An 18,446-nucleotide genomic window follows, 5' to 3' on the forward strand; every position below is an offset into this window, starting at 1 on the left:
GCAGAGTCCTCTGACCAGAGACCCGCGCGACGGCTTGGAAGTGGTCTGTGTCCACGTGACAGCGCGGGAAGCTCGGGTTCTTTATCGACAACCTGGGACATGATGGGGAAATTCAAATGAGGGCCATTAGTCGACGATATGGTAACGTTACTTTTAGTTCTTATATAGGTGTTGCTGTTATAGAACTCACGTCTATTTCTTTCTTTTTTTTTTTTTTTTTTTTTTTTAAAAAAACATGCTAGTTTAAAGCCAGTTCTACTTTATGCATATGCATTCTAAGTGAAACCGAGGGGGTACCCATCCGGATACCGCCCCCCAGAAGTTCATGAAAATGAGCAGTGGCCTTGGTCCCTCAAGCTGACAGCGATTTAAGCTCGGGAAACAGGGCTCCCAACTAGGGACTTGGGATTTATGACCAGTAGTTGGGGAAGGGGCTACAAAGAAGGCAGCTGTGCGAGCAGCGGTGTCACCTGAGTGATAGGAGGGACCACAGCACAGGGTCACTAAGTTCTGGGGACGGAAAACAGTATCTCGAAACATGTCCTCGAGATGTCCTCACAGGACAGTAATCAGGACTTCCCAGCCCTCGGAATGTGCTGACTGAAGGTGAACTGTCAGGAGACAGGGTTGGTAGGAGCCGGATGAGCGACAGCAGAATCCGAAAGCTGCTTTTTTGTTCCTGGACGTCCTGCTTCTATGTCCTGGGAGGCTCAGCCAAGCAGAAGCGTCACCAGCTCCCTGCACAGCCCCTTCCCGGTCCCCGACTGTGAGCTGTGGGGAGCTCAGGATTTTTCCGAGCACTAGTGACCTGATTTCCATTACTTGGCCTTGTCATCAAAGCTTAATTCCCCTCACGAAACTCGGTGTCAGTGCTTTGGCTTTGGCCGCACGTGGGTGAACGGACCCGAGCTTTGTTCGGTTACATCAGGTGTGAACAATCAAGTGTCTGCTTTACTTTTCTTAAGAAACAGCAATTACTATGGTAACTCTCTTCCCACTCATAGAAGGTGTTTGTTTTCAGCCCTGAACTAGTTCTCTCGTCTCCAGGGGATGACACTCGGCGGGGACAGCCAAGCGCGGACGGGGCTCCTGGCCCCGGCCTCTGACCGGGCGCTGGAACGTCTGCAGCCCCGTGGGTCCCTGAGTCGCCCGCGTGCGGCCCTCTCGCTCCCGGGCCCCCAGGCCGTGTGGGCTGCGTTCCCCCGCACGCCCGGGGCACCACGTACAGGGATACCCCTGTCCGGGCCTGCAGGCTCCTGAAGGTCCCCTCTGTCCCCCGCATGCCCGGGGCACTGCGCACAGGGATCCCCCCATGTCCGGGCCTGCAGGCTCCTGAAGGCCCCCTCTGTCCTCCACACGCCCGTCTCCACGCTTCTGTCCCTGGGACGCTGGAAGCCAGGGACCGTGCACCTGACCTGACCTCGTATTCTCCATCAGGAACGACGGCTGTGTGTCTGCACATCCAGGACGGCCTGGGATGCGGGTCAGGTGGAGGATTTAGCAGCGGTGTCGACACGCTGGGCAGGGACCCGGCCCTCAACAGGGGACTGTGCACACTCCGGAAGCAACCAGCAGCCCCTTCCCCAGCCCTTGACCAGGTGGGACCTGAAGCCCCTGGACAAAGCCAGACACTAATGACATTGTAAGGACAGCTTTTCATCAGTGACATACAACTGCACCAGGAAAAAGAGAGAAGTGACTCAGCTCCAAGAGGTGACGGGGAAGAAAAGCGAGTGTTTAAAGACTATAGAGTCTCAGTTGGGGAAGATGAAAAAGTTCTGTACATGGATGACGGTGATGGTTATGCTGCAATGTGCGTGTAGTTAACGCCATCGAAATGTATACTTTGAAATGGTTTAAATGGCAAATATTGTTATCTACACTTAATCACGAAGAACAAAGGAATGAAAGACCGATACATGACAACATGGATGACCCTTGCAAACATCCTAAGGGAAAGAACACACACACAAAGGCCACATAGTGTATGAGTCCATTTTTATGAAATGTCCAGAACAGGCAAATCCACAGACAACAAAAGTGAATTAGTGGTTGCCAGGAGCTGGGGAGAAGGGAATAGGAAATGACTTAATGGGTACTGAGTTTCCATCCCCTCTGTCCCCCGCACGCCCGGGGCACCACGTACAGGGATACCCCTGTCCGGGCCTGCAGGCTCCTGAAGGTCCCCTCTGTCCCCCGCATGCCCGGGGCACTGCGCACAGGGATCCCCCCATGTCCGGGCCTGCAGGCTCCTGAAGGCCCCCTGTGTCCTCCGCACGCCTGGGACACCGTGCACAGGGACCTCCCCGTCCGGGCCTGCAGGCTCCTGAAGGCCCCCTCTGTCCTCCACACGCCCGTCTCCACGCTTCTGTCCCTGGGACGCTGGAAGCCAGGGACCGTGCACCTGACCTGACCTCGTATTCTCCATCAGGAACGACGGCTGTGTGTCTGCACATCCAGGACGGCCTGGGATGCGGGTCAGGTGGAGGATTTAGCAGCGGTGTCGACACGCTGGGCAGGGACCCGGCCCTCAACAGGGGACTGTGCACACTCCGGAAGCAACCAGCAGCCCCTTCCCCAGCCCTTGACCAGGTGGGACCTGAAGCCCCTGGACAAAGCCAGACACTAATGACATTGTAAGGACAGCTTTTCATCAGTGACATACAACTGCACCAGGAAAAAGAGAGAAGTGACTCAGCTCCAAGAGGTGACGGGGAAGAAAAGCGAGTGTTTAAAGACTATAGAGTCTCAGTTGGGGAAGATGAAAAAGTTCTGTACATGGATGACGGTGATGGTTATGCTGCAATGTGCGTGTAGTTAACGCCATCGAAATGTATACTTTGAAATGGTTTAAATGGCAAATATTGTTATCTACACTTAATCACGAAGAACAAAGGAATGAAAGACCGATACATGACAACATGGATGACCCTTGCAAACATCCTAAGGGAAAGAACACACACACAAAGGCCACATAGTGTATGAGTCCATTTTTATGAAATGTCCAGAACAGGCAAATCCACAGACAACAAAAGTGAATTAGTGGTTGCCAGGAGCTGGGGAGAAGGGAATAGGAAATGACTTAATGGGTACTGAGTTTCCTTTGGAGGTAATTAAAATGCTCTGGAACTAGATAGATGGTTGCACACAACTGTCACTGTACTGAATTCCACCGAACTGTATTCTTACAAATGGTTAAAATGGTGAAATTTATATCAAGTGAATTTAACTCAAAAAAAAAAAAATGCAGCTTTTTGGAGCCCTGGTTATTCCACTAACACTTGGGACCAAAGCGCAAAGGTCCTGGCAGAAACTCCTCTTTATTTAATATTTTTTATTTTTGTTTGGCTATTGGCCCATGTGGGAATCCAAACCCTTGACCCTGGTGTTATAACACCACACTCTAACCAACTGAGGTGACCTGCCAGGCCCCAAACTCATTCTTTATTATAAACCAATGGCTTTTATGTCTGGACAGTAAAGCACCAAATGATGCCTTAATATACACCTTGCACATAATCACCACATCACCACATGTGTGGATGAATTTCTGTTTATTTGTTTGGCAGCTGACCTGTATGGGGATCTGAACCCCACCCATGAAATTTTCAGGCTGAGCTCTAACCAACTGAGCTAACCAGCCAGCCCCCACAGATGGATTTTTGTCCCTAATGCTCTTCCCTCGATACAGGTGGGTTTTTTTTCTTTTTTCTTTTTAAAAGACTAAGATCACAGAAAACACATTCTCTGACCACAACAACAGAAGGAAATTTAGAAAACTCACAAATGTGTGGACATTAAACAACACTCACCTAAATAAACAATGGGTAAAAAGAAAAATCACAGGGAAATTAGAGTACTTTGATATAAAGATCAAACCACAACATATCAAAAATTGTAGGATGCAGGGCTCATGCAGTTCTTAGAGGAAAATTTATACTTGTAAACACCTATATTAGAAATAAGAAAAATCTTGGGCCGGCCTGTGGCTCACTCAGGAGAGTGTGGTGCTGATAACACCAAGGCCACGGGTTCGGATCCCATATAGGGATGGCTGGTTGCTCACTGGGTGAGTGTGGTGCTGACAACACCAAGTCAAGGGTTAAGATCCCCTTACCGGTCATCTTTTTAAAAAAAAAGAAAAGAAAAGAAAGAAGAAAAATCTCAAATCACTAATGTAAACTTCTACCTTAAGAAAATAGAAAAAGTACAGCGAACTAAACCAAAAGCAAACATAAGTAGGAAATAACAAAGATTACAACAGAAATATATGAAATGGGGTATTAAAAAATAGAGAAAATCAACAAAACCAAAAGTTGATTCTTTTAAAAAATCAACAAAATTTGCAAATTTTATGTAGACTGACCAAGGAAAAAGAGAGGACCAAAATTACTAAAATCAGAAGTAAAACAGGGGCATTATTACATTGTCACTATGGCTTTTTGTGGGGATAAAATTGAGTTTCTTCCTTTTCCTTGTTACATTTTTGTTCTACCAGTGGATTTTGTTCTTTCATTGTGTATTCGTGGTCATGATTATTGTTTTTCAAACTCCAAATGTGGGACTTCCTTGAGGATTTCTTGTAAGGCTGGTTGTGTAATGGTGAACTGCAGTTTTTATTTGTCTGGAAAATACACTATTTTTCCCTCATTTCTGAAGGATGGCCTTGCTGGGTACAGAATTCTTGGCTGGAAGTTTTTCTTTTAGTATTTTGAATATATCATCCCATTTTCTCCTGGCCTGTAGAGTTTCTGTTGAGAAATCTGTTGTTAGTCTGATAGGGGCTCCCTTGTAGGTGACTTGCTGCTTTTCTCTTGCTTCTTTTAAGATTATCTCTTTGTCTTTGAGCTTTGCCAGTTTGACTATAACATGTCTTGGAGAGGATCTTTTGGACTGCATCTGGGGATCTTTGAGCCTCCTGGATCTGAAGGTCCATGTCTCTCCATATATCTGGAAAGTTTTCCATTACTATTTCATTCAATAGGTGGAACACTCAAGATTCAAATGTTTGTGTGCTTAAGGTTGTCTACTAGCTCTCTTAGATTTTCTTCATTTTTTAAAATTCTTTTTTCCTTTTTTGGTCTGCCTGGGTTTTTTTGTTTTGTTTTGTTTTGTTTTAAAGATGACTGGTAAGGAGATCTTAACACTTGACTTGGTGTTGTCAGCACCACGCTCTCCCAAGTGAGCTAACCGGCCATCCTTATATAGGGATATGAACCCGTGGCCTTGGTGTCGTCAGCACCACGCTCTCCCAAGTGAGCCATGGGCCGGCCCCTGCCTGGGTTATTTTGAAAAGACTATCTTCAAGATCAGAAATTCTTTCGTCTCCTTGTTCTAGCCTGCTGCTTAGGCTATTGGTTGTGTTCTTTATTTTATTGGGTCAATCTTTCAGTTACACGAGTTCTACTACATTTTTTAAAGTATTAATCTCTTTGTAAATTTCCTCTTTCCTTTCCTGGATTTTTTTTTTCTCATTTCATTATGTTGTCTAACTTAATATTCTCATATCTCAGGGAGTTTCCTTAAGATTGTTGCTCAGAACTCCTTCTCAGTCATTTCAAGAATTTCCTGCTCTAAAGGGTCTGGTATTTGAGAATTACAGTATTCTTTTTGTGGTGTCATATTTTCTTGGGTTTTCATATTTCTAGATCTTTGTTGATGTCTGATCATCGGGTAAAGTAGTTCCTTCTTTTATTAGTCAGGAGTGGGCTTTGAGGAGAGAGATGTCCTCTTCTTTTTCCCATCTCCCACTGGTGACTCTCCTTGTGTCAGTGCGGTTGAGTGTCTACTGAGCATGGTGGCTGTGGCTGCTGCTGTGGCATTGAGCCACTTTTTTAGCAGCTGTGGCTTTGGCAGTGTCTGTGGTAGGCCACCCACACAGAAGTGGTGTTTTCAGTGTGCTCTCTTGCCTGCTTCCAGGTGGAGGGGGCTGCAGCCCATGGCTCCTTGCCTAGGACCCCAGGCATGTTCTCTTACCTGTTTCTGTGTGGCTCCTTGCCTAGGACCCTGGGCATGCTCTCTTGCCTCAATGCAAGTAGATATTCAAAGCCTATATGCGGGTTATGGCCTTTCATGTTTTCCATTGAGATCTACAAAAACCCCAATATCTTGAACAACACATCATCTCCACATTGCCTATGCCAGTGATGAAAGGACCTGGACAGTTCCCTGGAGTGTCTGCCAGCACTAGCACAGACCATCCCACACTTCAACTGTGAGGGGCACAACAAGGCCAGGGCAGTCAATGCAGGAACCAAATGGGAATGTTTTTTCCAGATGGGGACACTGCAGGATCTTCAAAAACTCCCACAGGGGTGGGAGGAGATGAAGGTAGAGTGGAGCTGTAAAGGCATCTTCTCCAAAGCCAATAACCTGGCTGTAAAATAAATTTGAGGAGAATGTCCCTATGATGTCAAAGGAGAAGGTCTGGGAGCCTCAACTCACCCCATGCTCTTACCAGGTTCTTGACTCTGCCACAGGAAATAATTCAAGAGCAGAGTCACACAGTAGGAAGTGAGACCAGGTTTAATGTAATGAATAAGAGATACGGATTTCACAGAGAAAGTGCAGCCTAGCCCCAGAGATTGAGCAGGGCCAACTCCAAGTTTAACACAAAAGTAAGAAATACACACTTAAAGTTTAACATGGAGTGCAGGCTACCTGAAGAGACTGAGTAGCCACCTGCTAAAAGTAAGCTTAACACAAAAGTAAAGCACACACCCCTCAGCCAGTGAAGTGTAGGTTGGCCCCAGGAAAGTGAGCCACAACCCCACCTTCTGCCAGGATTCAGCTTTTGTAGTTTAGCTATCTAATACATACTCATGCAAGCCAATGAATATTCAATCATGTGGGTGGTTCCCTGTTATGTAACAGTCTTGCACATACTCAGTCGGCTCCTTTTAGGGCAGGTCCATTGGTCAGATTCTGTCACATGCACTGAACATATTCAAGAATATTCTGTACTCTTTAGCACCCCTAGTGGAAGATCATTCAGAAGATAAACTCCCTTCCCCTGCGCATGCTTGGTCACTCCGGTCATATAAGCCTTTATAAATTCCTTTTACTGAGCATGCTCAGCCACTGGATTTGCGTTAAGTCCGACCCTTGTGGTCTCAATCTCCCTGGGTTGGTAGTAAAATAGGTCTAATAAGCAACAGTAATTCTCCTCAGGGGAGGGTCAAGAGGAGGGGCCTGAGACCTCAGGGAGTGTCCCGAAACCTGAGCCCATGGAAACTGAGCACCTCCTATCTTGCTTATACATCTCTCAGGGGGAAAACTAGAATGCACAGAATGCTTGGAGGACTGCATTCTTTACCTGAGGTGGCAAAATGCTAAGGAGAATGAAGACTTTACTGGCTGAAGTGAACCTCAGTAGGTTCCAAAAATAGCTTCTGAGCAATTTTTCCCATAGCCCTTGCATGGAGGCTGACAATAGAATATGGAATGAATAATCCCCTTGCCCCTTTTTTTCTTATGAAAGTTAAAGTTGCTTAATATCCAGATCAATGTTCACTAACAGAAGATGGAAAGGAGGCATGTTGTTCAAGTGGATGTCACAGAAATATTCCCTCTTGGTTCGTTCCTCTGGGAGAAAAGGGACCATGCTTTTCTTCCCATTTAGATCACTTAGGGTCTCTTTGATCTTCTGATTGACAAGGGCCACTTTCCATCTCTGTATCAAATGGCCTGCAGGGATGCTTCTCTGGCCTAGGGCATAGTCTTGTAGCTGCTGCACTCACTGGACTTGAGTGGGCTTGTTGGTGCCAGAGGCATGACAGGTGGGCAGTTGCTCTGGAAGCCAGAAGAAATGGACAGGGGAGAGATCTATGCAGCCTTTGCAGAGCAGGTTCCTGTCATTGAGTAAATCCAGCCTTTTTTGCCTTGGAATTTCCTCACTAGTATCTCAGATTCGTCCACAAAGTTTGCTATTGCTTATGGTGACACCAGTTTGTGGGTAAGCCTTGAAGGAGCTGGATTGAAAGATGTCACCATATGGAAGGTATAGATCACACCTCTCAATGGGATCCCTCCACACATAAGAAAGACTTCTTTTTGGACACTTTTCATCAAGCTTTTTCTTTTTCACAACACACCTATTAAGCTCCTGGTTTCAAACAGTTTCAACATAGAGCTAACCCTTCTAATTACTTGGAAGATATTTTACTTAGAAGACTGTGGGACTTTTTTTGTTTTTTGGTTTTTTTTTTGAATTTTTGATGCTTTTTTCTGAATCTGGCTGTAATGTTTTGGAGGGATATCCTCGCAGTGTTTCCTCCAAGTTTGTGCCATCAAACCTTGACAGGCCCACGTCTGGCTCCAGCAACACTGTCTACAAAGCCATGTATGCCACAGCCCGTGCCCCATGAGATGCTTCTCATGAGAACAGACCTAGGGGCTGGGAAGAATACGGATGCCAGTGCATTTCCTCTGACAGACAACCCCTCTCAGTTACACTGGCTTCAACAGATGCCCTTTGTCCTCAGTCTGTAAGTTATTGGACTTATCTGTCACAACAGTAGCATCCAATGCATGACAGGCATAGAATCTTTCTCTGGAGTTACAAATACATTTGTACTTGTTCCCTCAGAGGAAATGCTTCAGAAACACAAGGTCTCTACTTCAACTAGTTGATGTCGGAAGTGTACTCAAATAGAAGACCCTGCTGGTGGGAATGTTTGGTCAGGCAGGGCTCAAGGTCACTTCTTCACCACACAGGAGTGTTCACAGACTTGCCCACCCTTCTTTTCCAAATGGGTTATTTTCCAGTCTCACCCACTGTGTCTTCAAGTGACTGTGGAAAGGAGTTTTTTTTTTAATCCTTCTTCTGTCCAAGACACTCTACTGTCGGGTTTACATAATTCATCTCACTTAATTCTGGACCACCTTGAAAAGGCTACCTCTATTTCCCAGTTAAAGACAAAGAATATAATTCTAAGAGAGATTAGGTCCATGACCCAAAACCTAACAGTGATTCCTGCAGAGTTAGCTCAGATCTGAAGTCAGGTATTTGCAGAGTTCTCATCATTCATAGAGTAAGGGGGGGGGGGGGGCCCTTGATCTCAAGTTCAAGGTGTACCTGGCATTTAAATTAGCATATTAGGACATGTATTCAAAGATACATATTTGAACACATGCATTTTAATACATAAAGTTTTATTGTGCCAAGTGTGTCATCTACTATCTTTTATGATAGTCACATGATATTGTGTTGTACAATGCAAATATTCCTATTTTTACACTTGAAAGTTAGCAATGCAAGTGATTTTCTATACAGGTAGCATCTAAAATATTTTAAATGTTTTCTTGTTGGGATTGTTCTATTTTTCGAATTCACTTTTCATTACATGGCAATGCATCTCATTTAGCTCCATTGTAACCTGGGGAGCAGCCAGGTTAACAATACTGCTGGGGAGCAGGTTTCGTCATATGAGAAAAGAAAACATCTGGCTCGATATGATACTCTGATCTATGAGAACTTTAGTGCTGGACTGTAGATTCTGGTGAGGGTGGGACGGTTTGTCCCTCAGTCTCCATGGGGTCAAGAATATGCCATCCAGCAGGACGTGACAGAGAACCCACTGGGTTCACTGAAGTCAGGTGCAGTTCTAAGGTTGGATGTACACCTGCCCTAAGTCCCACAACAGAGCTCTGGCATGAAGTGATTATACCCCTCACTGCGCCTCTCTGCCTTTCTCATCAGATGCAGACCAGTGTGTGACGTGTCCACATGACCAAGGCCCAAACAGTAGCAGAGATGGCTGTCTCCCACAGGCTGTGACCTTTCTAGCTTTCAAGGATCCCACGGGAAGTACTCTGGCCAGCACTGCTCATTCCTTCTCTGCTCACATCTGTGGTCCTGCGGGTCTTTGGGAAGCACCAAGACCCCAACCAGACTCTCAGCTGCACCGTTCTCCTCTGCCCCAGCTCAGCCACCTGTGTCCCCTGGAAAGCCACATTTGGAGTCGTGTTCACTGCAGCTGTTTCCTCTCTTTTGGCCAAAACCATCGCTGTGGTCCTGGCTTTCAAGGCCATGCCCCTGGGAGGAGAGTGAGGCTTTGTTGAGTCCTCCAGTGGACAGACCGGAGGGGCTCCCTACAGGGGTCCCTGGAATCCTGGGGGTACGAGCAGTCACAAGTGGGCATTGCTGAGATGGGAAGAACAGAGGGCAGAGGACAACTGGGGAGAAGAAAGAACAGGATTCAAGAAAAAAGAGGGCGAGTCAGCTCCAAATCCTCTGTGTGGTCTTTCAGGCCCGGCCAAGCTCTACCTGGCGGACCTCCTGGGGAAGCCGCCCTCCCCGCAGACATGGTGACCAGTGGTGCAGCCTCTGAGAACAGCTGCAGGCAATGTCCCAGAGCCCTGGCCCACGTCTGCCTTCTGAGCACAAGTGCATCCATATGGAAGCCTTTACTGGGGGCCTTCGGCAGAGGACTTCCAGACTCCTCTGGTGAGGGTCCTTACTAAGGAGGGGAGAGCCTAGGACTCAGCGCCCAGGACTTTTCCATGCAGGCTCTTCCCCCCGCCTCAGGGTCCATAACCTGGAGGAGCCTTTTGTTCAGGCCAGCCCCCCAACCATGTGCTGATCCACCTGACCCTTGACCCTACTGTTGGGAGTGGGAGGTGGCCTCCTGAGTATACATCACAGTGCGTGAATTTTGTGAATTTACTCTGGCTTTGGCTTGTCTTAATCAGCCCCTGGACACCTGTGCTCAGCTGAAAGTTCCCTCCCCTATGCTTAAGGGATTCAGTCCTTGGAATAGCCATAAGGAACAGAGGCACCGATACCATTTGTCAAACAACTAGCCTATTTTACTAAAAATCCACACGTACTTTACATTTTACAAAAACAGCATCCATCAGATCTCCTGGTCCATTCCCTAACCCCACAGAAGAAAGGGGATATCCAGGGAGCTATGAGGACAGGCCCCACCAATGCTCAGGGCTTCCCAGGCACCCACAGGACCTGCTCTAGTGCAGGGGGTAGGGGCAGAAGAGCCCACTCACAGCTCCCATCAGCCTGGGGCCCCTGGAGCCATTCAAGTCTCTTATCACCTAACCAGGGCCAGAGGGGCCACCTAGGTGAGGGCCCTGCCAGGACCTCAATGCACTGACCTCAGCCAGGGCATCAACTGGACTCACAGATGGCCCTGCCCGGGTGGGCTCTGGCCTCAGGAGGAGGAGACCGGGTACGCACAGTGGTTGCGGTCAGTGTCGCCCAGGGCCAGGGTCAGGGACAGGCTGGGCTTCTGTCCCAGCTCCTCGTCCTCTAGGCAGCGCTGTGGAGGTCGGGCTTTGAAGAAGTCTGAGACATAGCGCACCTGGGAGAGGGAGGAATGTGAGAGACTGGCTGGGGCCAGGCAGGGAGGGGGGTGTGGGAGTGAGCAGGAGGGGAGGAATGGGGTCCAGGATGAGGTGGGGGGGTGAGGGTGAGGAGGGAACCCAGGAGGGGAGGGGCACTGTAGGTGGGCAACAAGAAAAGCAGGTGCTGGATGGGAGGGCAGGCTCTTGGGGGAAGACTGCAGTAGAGAGTACAGGGTCCCTGGGATGGGAGGGCCAGGTGGTTGAGGGGGGGCTAGGTCCTGGATTGGGGTCTGTGGACAAATCCGGGACAGGGCCCAAGAACTCACAGTGAGGCCAGCCACCAGTGCTCCCTGCAGGAGGCCAACGAGGACATCACTCCAGTGGTGCTTGTGGTCAGACACGCGGGTGTAGCCCACGTAGAGGGCAAAGGCCAGCAGGAAGAACTGGACCGTGGGACGTAGGAGGCGAGCCCACTTCCAGCAGAGCCGCGCCTGCACATAGAGCTGGGGTGGCGCAGGGGACGTGGTCAGCCTGGGTGCCCACTGCACGGATGGGAGAGCTGGGCAGGTCAACCCAGGGCCTCCAGCTTTTATGAACAAACTGGCCAGGCCCCCCCATCACCACCTGCCCCCAGGGAAGGGGAGGGATGTAGGCCTGGTTGCCGGAGAAATGGACTCACCACCAAGAACATCATGCAGTACATCCCGAAGGAGGAGTGACCCGAGTAAAAAGACAACCTGAGGAGAGAGAAGGCAGCAGGGGTCAGGGATGTCCAGGGCACAGCGCAGTCCATCCACAGCCAGAGATCGGGCAGCTTCCTCAGTATCTCGGCTCTTCAAAGCCCTGACTGGTCCCTGTCTCCAACTGCGACGTTTCCCAAAGTCTGGGACCCAGACCAAGGGAGGATTTCACAGGGAAACGCAGCCAGCGTGAGACACCAACAAATCCCAGCGGGAGAACGTTCTCTCTGCTCTCCTTCAGTTCTGACAAGGGAATGAATGTCTCTAATAACTGCCACCAACAAAGACACTGTAGGCCCGAACTCAGAACCCAAGGCTGACAACCGCGTCCAGCAAGCAGCAGCTAAGGCCACAGCTCTGTTTTCACTGTTTTCCAGGATTACTTCCTGTCTGTGGTTAACTGAGGGAAGTTTCATGTTGTCTTTTTATATAAATTCAAGATTTACAACAGAGCATCGATGGAAAACAGAAAATGGCAGAGCAAGGAACTCCAAAAGCAAGGAAAACACTGGCAAAAAGGTCACAAGCACCTGTGCCGGAACACAAGAAACTAACAAAAGCTTGCAGCAACCACAGGAACACTTAAGCAAGACTAACCAGCTGAGTCTCAGTGAGAACACACAGTTCTGTGGCATCTGAACCCACCCTGGTCCCACTCTCCTGCCCCCAGATGGCATTCCCAGCACAGGCACCAGTCTGGCGGCTCCCTGGAGCACTGACCCACCTGAGTGGTATTTGTCTGGAAATGCTCTAGAGAATGAAGGCTTGAAATCTAGAAGGCCAGAGCTGTGTCACCTCAGGACAGCCCTGACCGGGCCTGGCTGACCTTTGGGCAGAGTTGTAAATATGCTGAATGACTGTTCGGTGTTGAAGTGCTGCCTCAACATGCACACAGGCCCTGCTGCAAACTCTGAGAGACTTTTTTTTTGGTTCCAGGTTTTAAGGAAATCTCTGTCCAATCACTAGCTAACCACTAAGCTGACAAAACAGAACTTCACGGCCACACATGATAAAGAATACAGACTACAAAACTGGTTCATAAACATCACTAAACCAACACAGAACAATAACTACAACAGACAGCAACAACAAACTTGGGGGGGGATTGGAATCACATTTCTGGAGTTGCTACATTATAATATTCATAATGCCCAGTTTGGGGCCGGCCCGGTGGCGCACTCGGTAGAGTGCGGTGCTTGGGAGTGTGGTGGCGCTCCCGCTGAGGGTTTGGATCCCATATAGAGACCGGCCCACTCACTGGTTGAGCACGGTGTGGGCGCGACACCGAGGGTTGCGATCCCATTGCCGGTCGCGGTACGGGCACGACACTGAGGGTTGTGATCCCGTTACTGATCATGAAAAAAAAAAAAAAAAAAGCCCAGTTTTTAACAAAAAATTACAAGGCATGTAGAAAAAAAAGTGTGGACATTACAGGGGAGGGATCTATTAATAGAAGTGGTCCCTGAGGAAACCCAGATGTTGGACTTACTAGATAAACACTTTTTTTGTGTGGCTGGCTGGTAACTAGACAAATACTTTTTTTTTTTTCCTTTTTGTCTTTTTTCGTGTCCGGCAACGGATCGCAACCCTCAGTGTCGCGCCCGTACCGGACCGGGACCGGCAACGGGATCACAACCCTCGGTGTTGCTCCCACACCTCGCTCAGCCAGTGAGCAGGAACCGGTCTGTATGTGGGATCCGAACCCTCGGCGGGAGCGCCACTACGCTCCCAAGCGGCGCACTGTAGCAGTGTGCCACCGGGCCGGCCCTAGACAAATACTTTTTATTAGCCATTTAAAATAGGTTAAATGAGCTAAAGGAACTATGAGCATGATGTCTTACCAAACAGAATATCAATAAAGAGAAATTGTAAAAATGAACCAAACAGAAATTCTGGATTTGAAAACTATGTATCTAAAATGAAAAAACACTTGTGCTCATCAGCAGACTTGAGAAACAGAAAAAAGTCAGCAAACGTAGAGATAAGGCAACTGAGACTATTCAGTCTGAGGAATGGAAAGAATGAAAAAAAATAAGCCTCACACACCTGTGGCACGCCACTGGTCATACACATGTACACATAACGGGAGCCCCAGAAGGAGAGGAAAGACAGGGCGGCAAGAATACTTGAGGAAATATTGGCTGAAAACTTCCCAGGTTTTATGAAAAACATTCATCTGTATATCCAAGAAAGTAAATGAACTCCAAGTAGGAAAAATTCAAAGGGCTCCACAGAGGCACATTGTAATCAGACTGTTGAAAGACAGTGTCAAAGAGACAATCTCGAGAGCAGCAAGAAGGGACTCATATGTACAAGGATCCTCAGTAATGTTAGAAGCTGATTTCTTATCAGAAACCATGGAGGACAGAAGGCAGTGGGATGATATATTCAAATTACTGAAAGAAGGAAAAAAACCTGTCAACCAAGAAGAATTCCATATCTGGCAAAACTATCCTCTAAAAATGAAAGAATAATAAAGATATTCCCAGATAAACTAAAACAAAAAGAATTAATTTTTAGTACACCTGCCCTATAAGAAATGTTAAAGGGAGTCTTTCAGGGAAACACTAGACAGTAACTCAAATCTACAGAAAGAATCAAAAAACACCAGTAAAGGTCACTACAAAATATAAGTCAGCATTAATGTATTTTTGATTTCTAATTCATACTTCTTTCTGTATGATTTCTAAAACACTACTGCACAGAATGACAATTATAAATCTATGTTGATAGGCACACAATATATAAAGATATAATCTGTGACTATAACATCATGAGGGGGCAAGGCTATGTAACAGCAAACTATTTGCATACTGTTGAAATTAAATTGGTATTAATCTGACTTAGATTGTTATAAATTAAGATGTAATTGTAATCCCCACTGAGAAAATAACTCAAAAACACACAGTAAAGAAAAACAGGGAATAAAAATGGTATATTAGAAAATATGTATTTAACGGGAAAGGCAGTAATGGAGGAATTGAAAAATATATATATAATATAAAAATGATAACAAAAAAAGAAAAATAACCAAATAGCAGAAGTCCTTCCTTATCAGTGATTACACTGAATATAAATGGATTAAACTCTCCAATGAAAGTGCAGAGATTGGAGAATGGCTTTAAGAAAACATGAGCCAACTTTATGGTGTGTACAAGATACTCGCTTTAGATTCAAAGACACAAATAGGTTGAAAGTGCAGATGCTCCTTGACTTCCGACGGGGCTACGTCCCAACAAACCTATCATAAATAGAAAATATCTAGGTCAGCTGGCCCGTTAGCTCAGTTGGTTAGAGCACAGTGTTATAACACCAAGGTCAAGGGTTTGGATCCCTTTACCAGCCAGCCACCAGAAAAAAGGAAAAGAAAATATCGATCTCAAAAATGCATTTAAGTGGAACAACCCCTTAAGGGGTGGCCAGTTGGCTCAGTTGGTTGGAGCATGGTGTTGTTAACACCAAGGTCCAGGATTCAATCCCTATACCAGCCAACCACCAAAAGTAAATAAATAAATAATGGAAGTTTTTTTAAAAAGAAAATAGGTTGGTGATTGCTGGGGTGGGGATGACACCTAGTGGGCAGGGGGTCCTTTTTGGCGTATGACTCCTCCCCCTGCCTCCCCAGCATCTGCAGGATCCAGGCCCACAGGCGCATCAGGCCTGGCCCTGGCCTCCCCCTTTTTCATCTGGAAAACTCACTCTTCACTGCCCAGGACCTGGGGGCTTTCTCTAGCACCCACTCTCCCCATGGAGTAGGGGTGCCTGGGGCTCGGGCTCCCCCAGCCTTGCCCAGCGTGAAGACTGCTGGTCTGACACTCACCTGGCCTCAGTGACATTCAGGGGGTTTCCCTTGCACACCTCCAGCTGCACGTAGACTGAGCAGTTGACCCGGCTCCAGTCGGGGTCGCAGATGGCCAGGAAGTTGGGCCGCAGACGGCCAATCATGTACTTGGCCAGGTCTGTCAGTGACTGGCTCACAGCAGCCCCAAACAGGAACGTCCCCAGCACCTTGTAGACGGCGGCCACGTAGTTGTTGAAGTCAGAGCGTGAGTAGAGGCGGTCTGTGTACACCAGGTAGGCCTCTCCCACAGACACCTGTAGGGGGCAACCAAGGGGCCTCAAGTCTGGGCCACAGCAACGCAGTTACAGGGATCCTGGCCTGTCCCTGGGACCTTCTGGGCCCCGGGCCTCACCACTGAACAGAATTTAGGATTCCTGGCTTCCCTGAGGCTGCGGGCCCTTTTCCCCACAAATACCACCCATAGTGAGGCTGTGCCACCACCCCTCCCAGCCTTTATTCTCTCCAGGGTGGATTTTTGTCCGCCCCCCCCCCTTCTCACCATGGTCCCTCCGAGCCCTTCCTGCCTCACCAGGATGACGGTGGCTGTGATGGTGACCCCGGCCATGAGCCCATGGGTGATGGTGTCTGGACGGTAGGGGTAACGGATGGATTCATCACCACAGTAAAACCCTCGCTTGTACGGGGTGTTCACCAGGGTCAGGATGGCGAAGGGCAGAGAGGCTGTGGTGGGAGAGAAGCCCAGAAGACGTGATTCTCCCTAGCTGCACTCCCAACCAGCTGGGCCTCGGGTCCCACGTGCCAGCCCCACCTGGGTCCTGGACACCAGCCTGGGCCTCCTCCAGGCATCCCACCTCCACTGGCACTAGACAGCTAGGAGGCAAACAGGAGCCAACTATACCATTAAACCCACTATGGCTCCCCTCAGATAAACCCATCTCCCTGTCTCCCCTCACTCATACCCTTCCTGCCTCTTTTCTGCTCCGTGAACAAACCCAGCAAACACCCACCCCAGGGCCTTTGCACATATACTTCTCTCTGCCCCTAAAATCTTTGACTTCCAGTCTCAGCTTCATCTCCCCAACTGTCCCACCCCTGGTATCTCCTGTAGAAGAAAATGTCTGTTCTTCGCGTCTCTTGTCCCCGACCACTTGTGTTAGACTGAATCTCCACCATCCATGTGCAAGCACCAACAGGGGCCTACTGTGCTCAAGGCCCAGCCAAAGCAGGTGTTCAATGAGATCTGCTAAAATAAGGCAGGAACACAACGCAGTCAAGGGCTCAACTAAAATGCCTTCACTCATGCAATTGTCACTATATTTACTTTCTCGCCAGGCCATGAGCTGGCTACACAAGTGACCAGGACGGGCCCAGTCCCCAGCCTCAGGGAGCTCAGTCCAACAGCCCGGGGATTAAAGACACATTCTGGAACCACAAGTCATGACTGAGCTATGAAAGTTGTCACTTCAGCCCTCGGACTCCTGGGGCCCAGCTGAGCCAAGGGCAGCCAGGTAACACAGCACAGGGCACCGAGGGCAGCTCCCACTCCACAGGGCAGGTGCCCGATAATAACAGCCCAGGTCAGCCACCCAGAGACAAACCCAGGCTGGGTGCCCTTTGCCCCAGCAGGGCGGTGCAGGTGACAAGTGTAAAAAGGTGTGCCTTCTCTGGGTGGCATGGGCAGGAGAGGAGCAGGCCTTCCTCCAGCTCGCCCCGCAGGCCATTCAGTGATGTTTGATTCAGTGGATGCTGAGTCTGTGAAATCCTCCAGTGAGGGACACAGAGGGGTCTGTCTCCCAGAGCGACGAGAGGCAGAGGGCGTAAAGGGCAGGGAGGCCTTCAGGAGGAGGCGAATCTGGGAAGAGAGCACCAGGCAGGAGCCACAGGCAGGGCAAGGGCCTGGAGGTGGGACTGTGCCTTGCGAGTTGAAGCAGGAGAGCAGGTTGGGGCTGGACTACTTTATGAGATCAAGTCAGGCCCCCTCTCCACGCCGGAGTAGGCAGAAGCTCACATGGGTCCCTAGGAGGCCCAGGTAAGCCTGTCCCACCTCCCTGCCCTGCACCTTCTGCTGGAGATTCAGACACCCCTACCTGACTGGGAGCTGGGCCTTCCCTCTGCCTGCCCCAAGGCTGGCTCTGTCACTTCATTTAGACACCTGCCCGCACACCAGCTCCCTTATCCCCACCCAAAACCTCACTGTTGACTGAACTGTCTATGTATTCAAGCTGCTGGAACAAAAGCCCCCGGTCTGCAGGGCCGCCACCCCCTGGCACACAGCAGCAACCCCCAACCCAACCTCAGTTCCGCCTCCCGCTGCTGTGTGACCTCCCGCAGGCGGCTCGACCTCTCTGGGCAGCAACTGGGGACGACAGTAGCACCTACCTCACAGGCTGCTGGGAGGGAAAAGTTTAATTTTTCGCATGTCGCTCAGTACCTGTCATACATGCTTAAATAACACAGGTACTCAGGAAATGGTACCCAGGGCTGGCAGGTGCCCCTGGGGGCACTGGGCTGTTTCCTGGCCCACCCCAAAAGGGGTTTCTCTGGGACACAGGGTTAGGGTTAGGGTTAGCAGGAACCAGGTCGGGGGAGGGGAGACGGCTAAT

General features: G+C 48.9%; 1 protein-coding gene and 1 long non-coding RNA gene across 5 annotated transcripts; one reads left to right on the forward strand and one right to left on the reverse strand.

The window, feature by feature from the left end:
- The first annotated feature begins 90 nt into the window (after window positions 1–90).
- On the forward strand, window positions 91–1,856 carry LOC103600229. Its single transcript, XR_551376.1, has 2 exons — window positions 91–141; window positions 1,438–1,856. It is a non-coding gene; the product is annotated as an uncharacterized LOC103600229 (long non-coding RNA).
- Window positions 1,857–9,136: 7,280 nt separating this feature from the next.
- Window positions 9,137–16,558, reverse strand: PPAP2C (phosphatidic acid phosphatase type 2C). 4 transcript variants are annotated; one of them, XR_551377.1, is made up of 6 exons: window positions 16,412–16,558; window positions 15,862–16,136; window positions 11,981–12,038; window positions 11,628–11,804; window positions 11,113–11,318; window positions 9,137–10,036 (listed from the first exon to the last, which is right to left on the reverse strand). XR_551377.1 is itself a non-coding variant. In XM_008584475.1 (6 exons), exons 1-5 carry the CDS (start codon window positions 16,445–16,447, stop codon window positions 11,169–11,171), a joined length of 696 nt encoding a protein of 231 aa, XP_008582697.1. In that variant the 5' UTR covers window positions 16,448–16,558; the 3' UTR covers window positions 9,137–10,036; window positions 11,140–11,168. The 4 variants fall into 4 exon arrangements, 2 of the variants coding, with proteins under 2 accessions (XP_008582697.1, XP_008582696.1); XM_008584475.1 differs by having other exon boundaries at window positions 11,140–11,318; XR_551378.1 differs by lacking the exon at window positions 9,137–10,036 and adding an exon at window positions 10,047–10,176.
- Window positions 16,559–18,446: the final 1,888 nt, after the last annotated feature.

Source organism: Galeopterus variegatus, unplaced genomic scaffold (assembly GCF_000696425.1).
Source record: "Galeopterus variegatus unplaced genomic scaffold, G_variegatus-3.0.2 Scaffold3273, whole genome shotgun sequence".
Taxonomy (NCBI): Eukaryota; Metazoa; Chordata; class Mammalia; order Dermoptera; family Cynocephalidae; genus Galeopterus; species Galeopterus variegatus.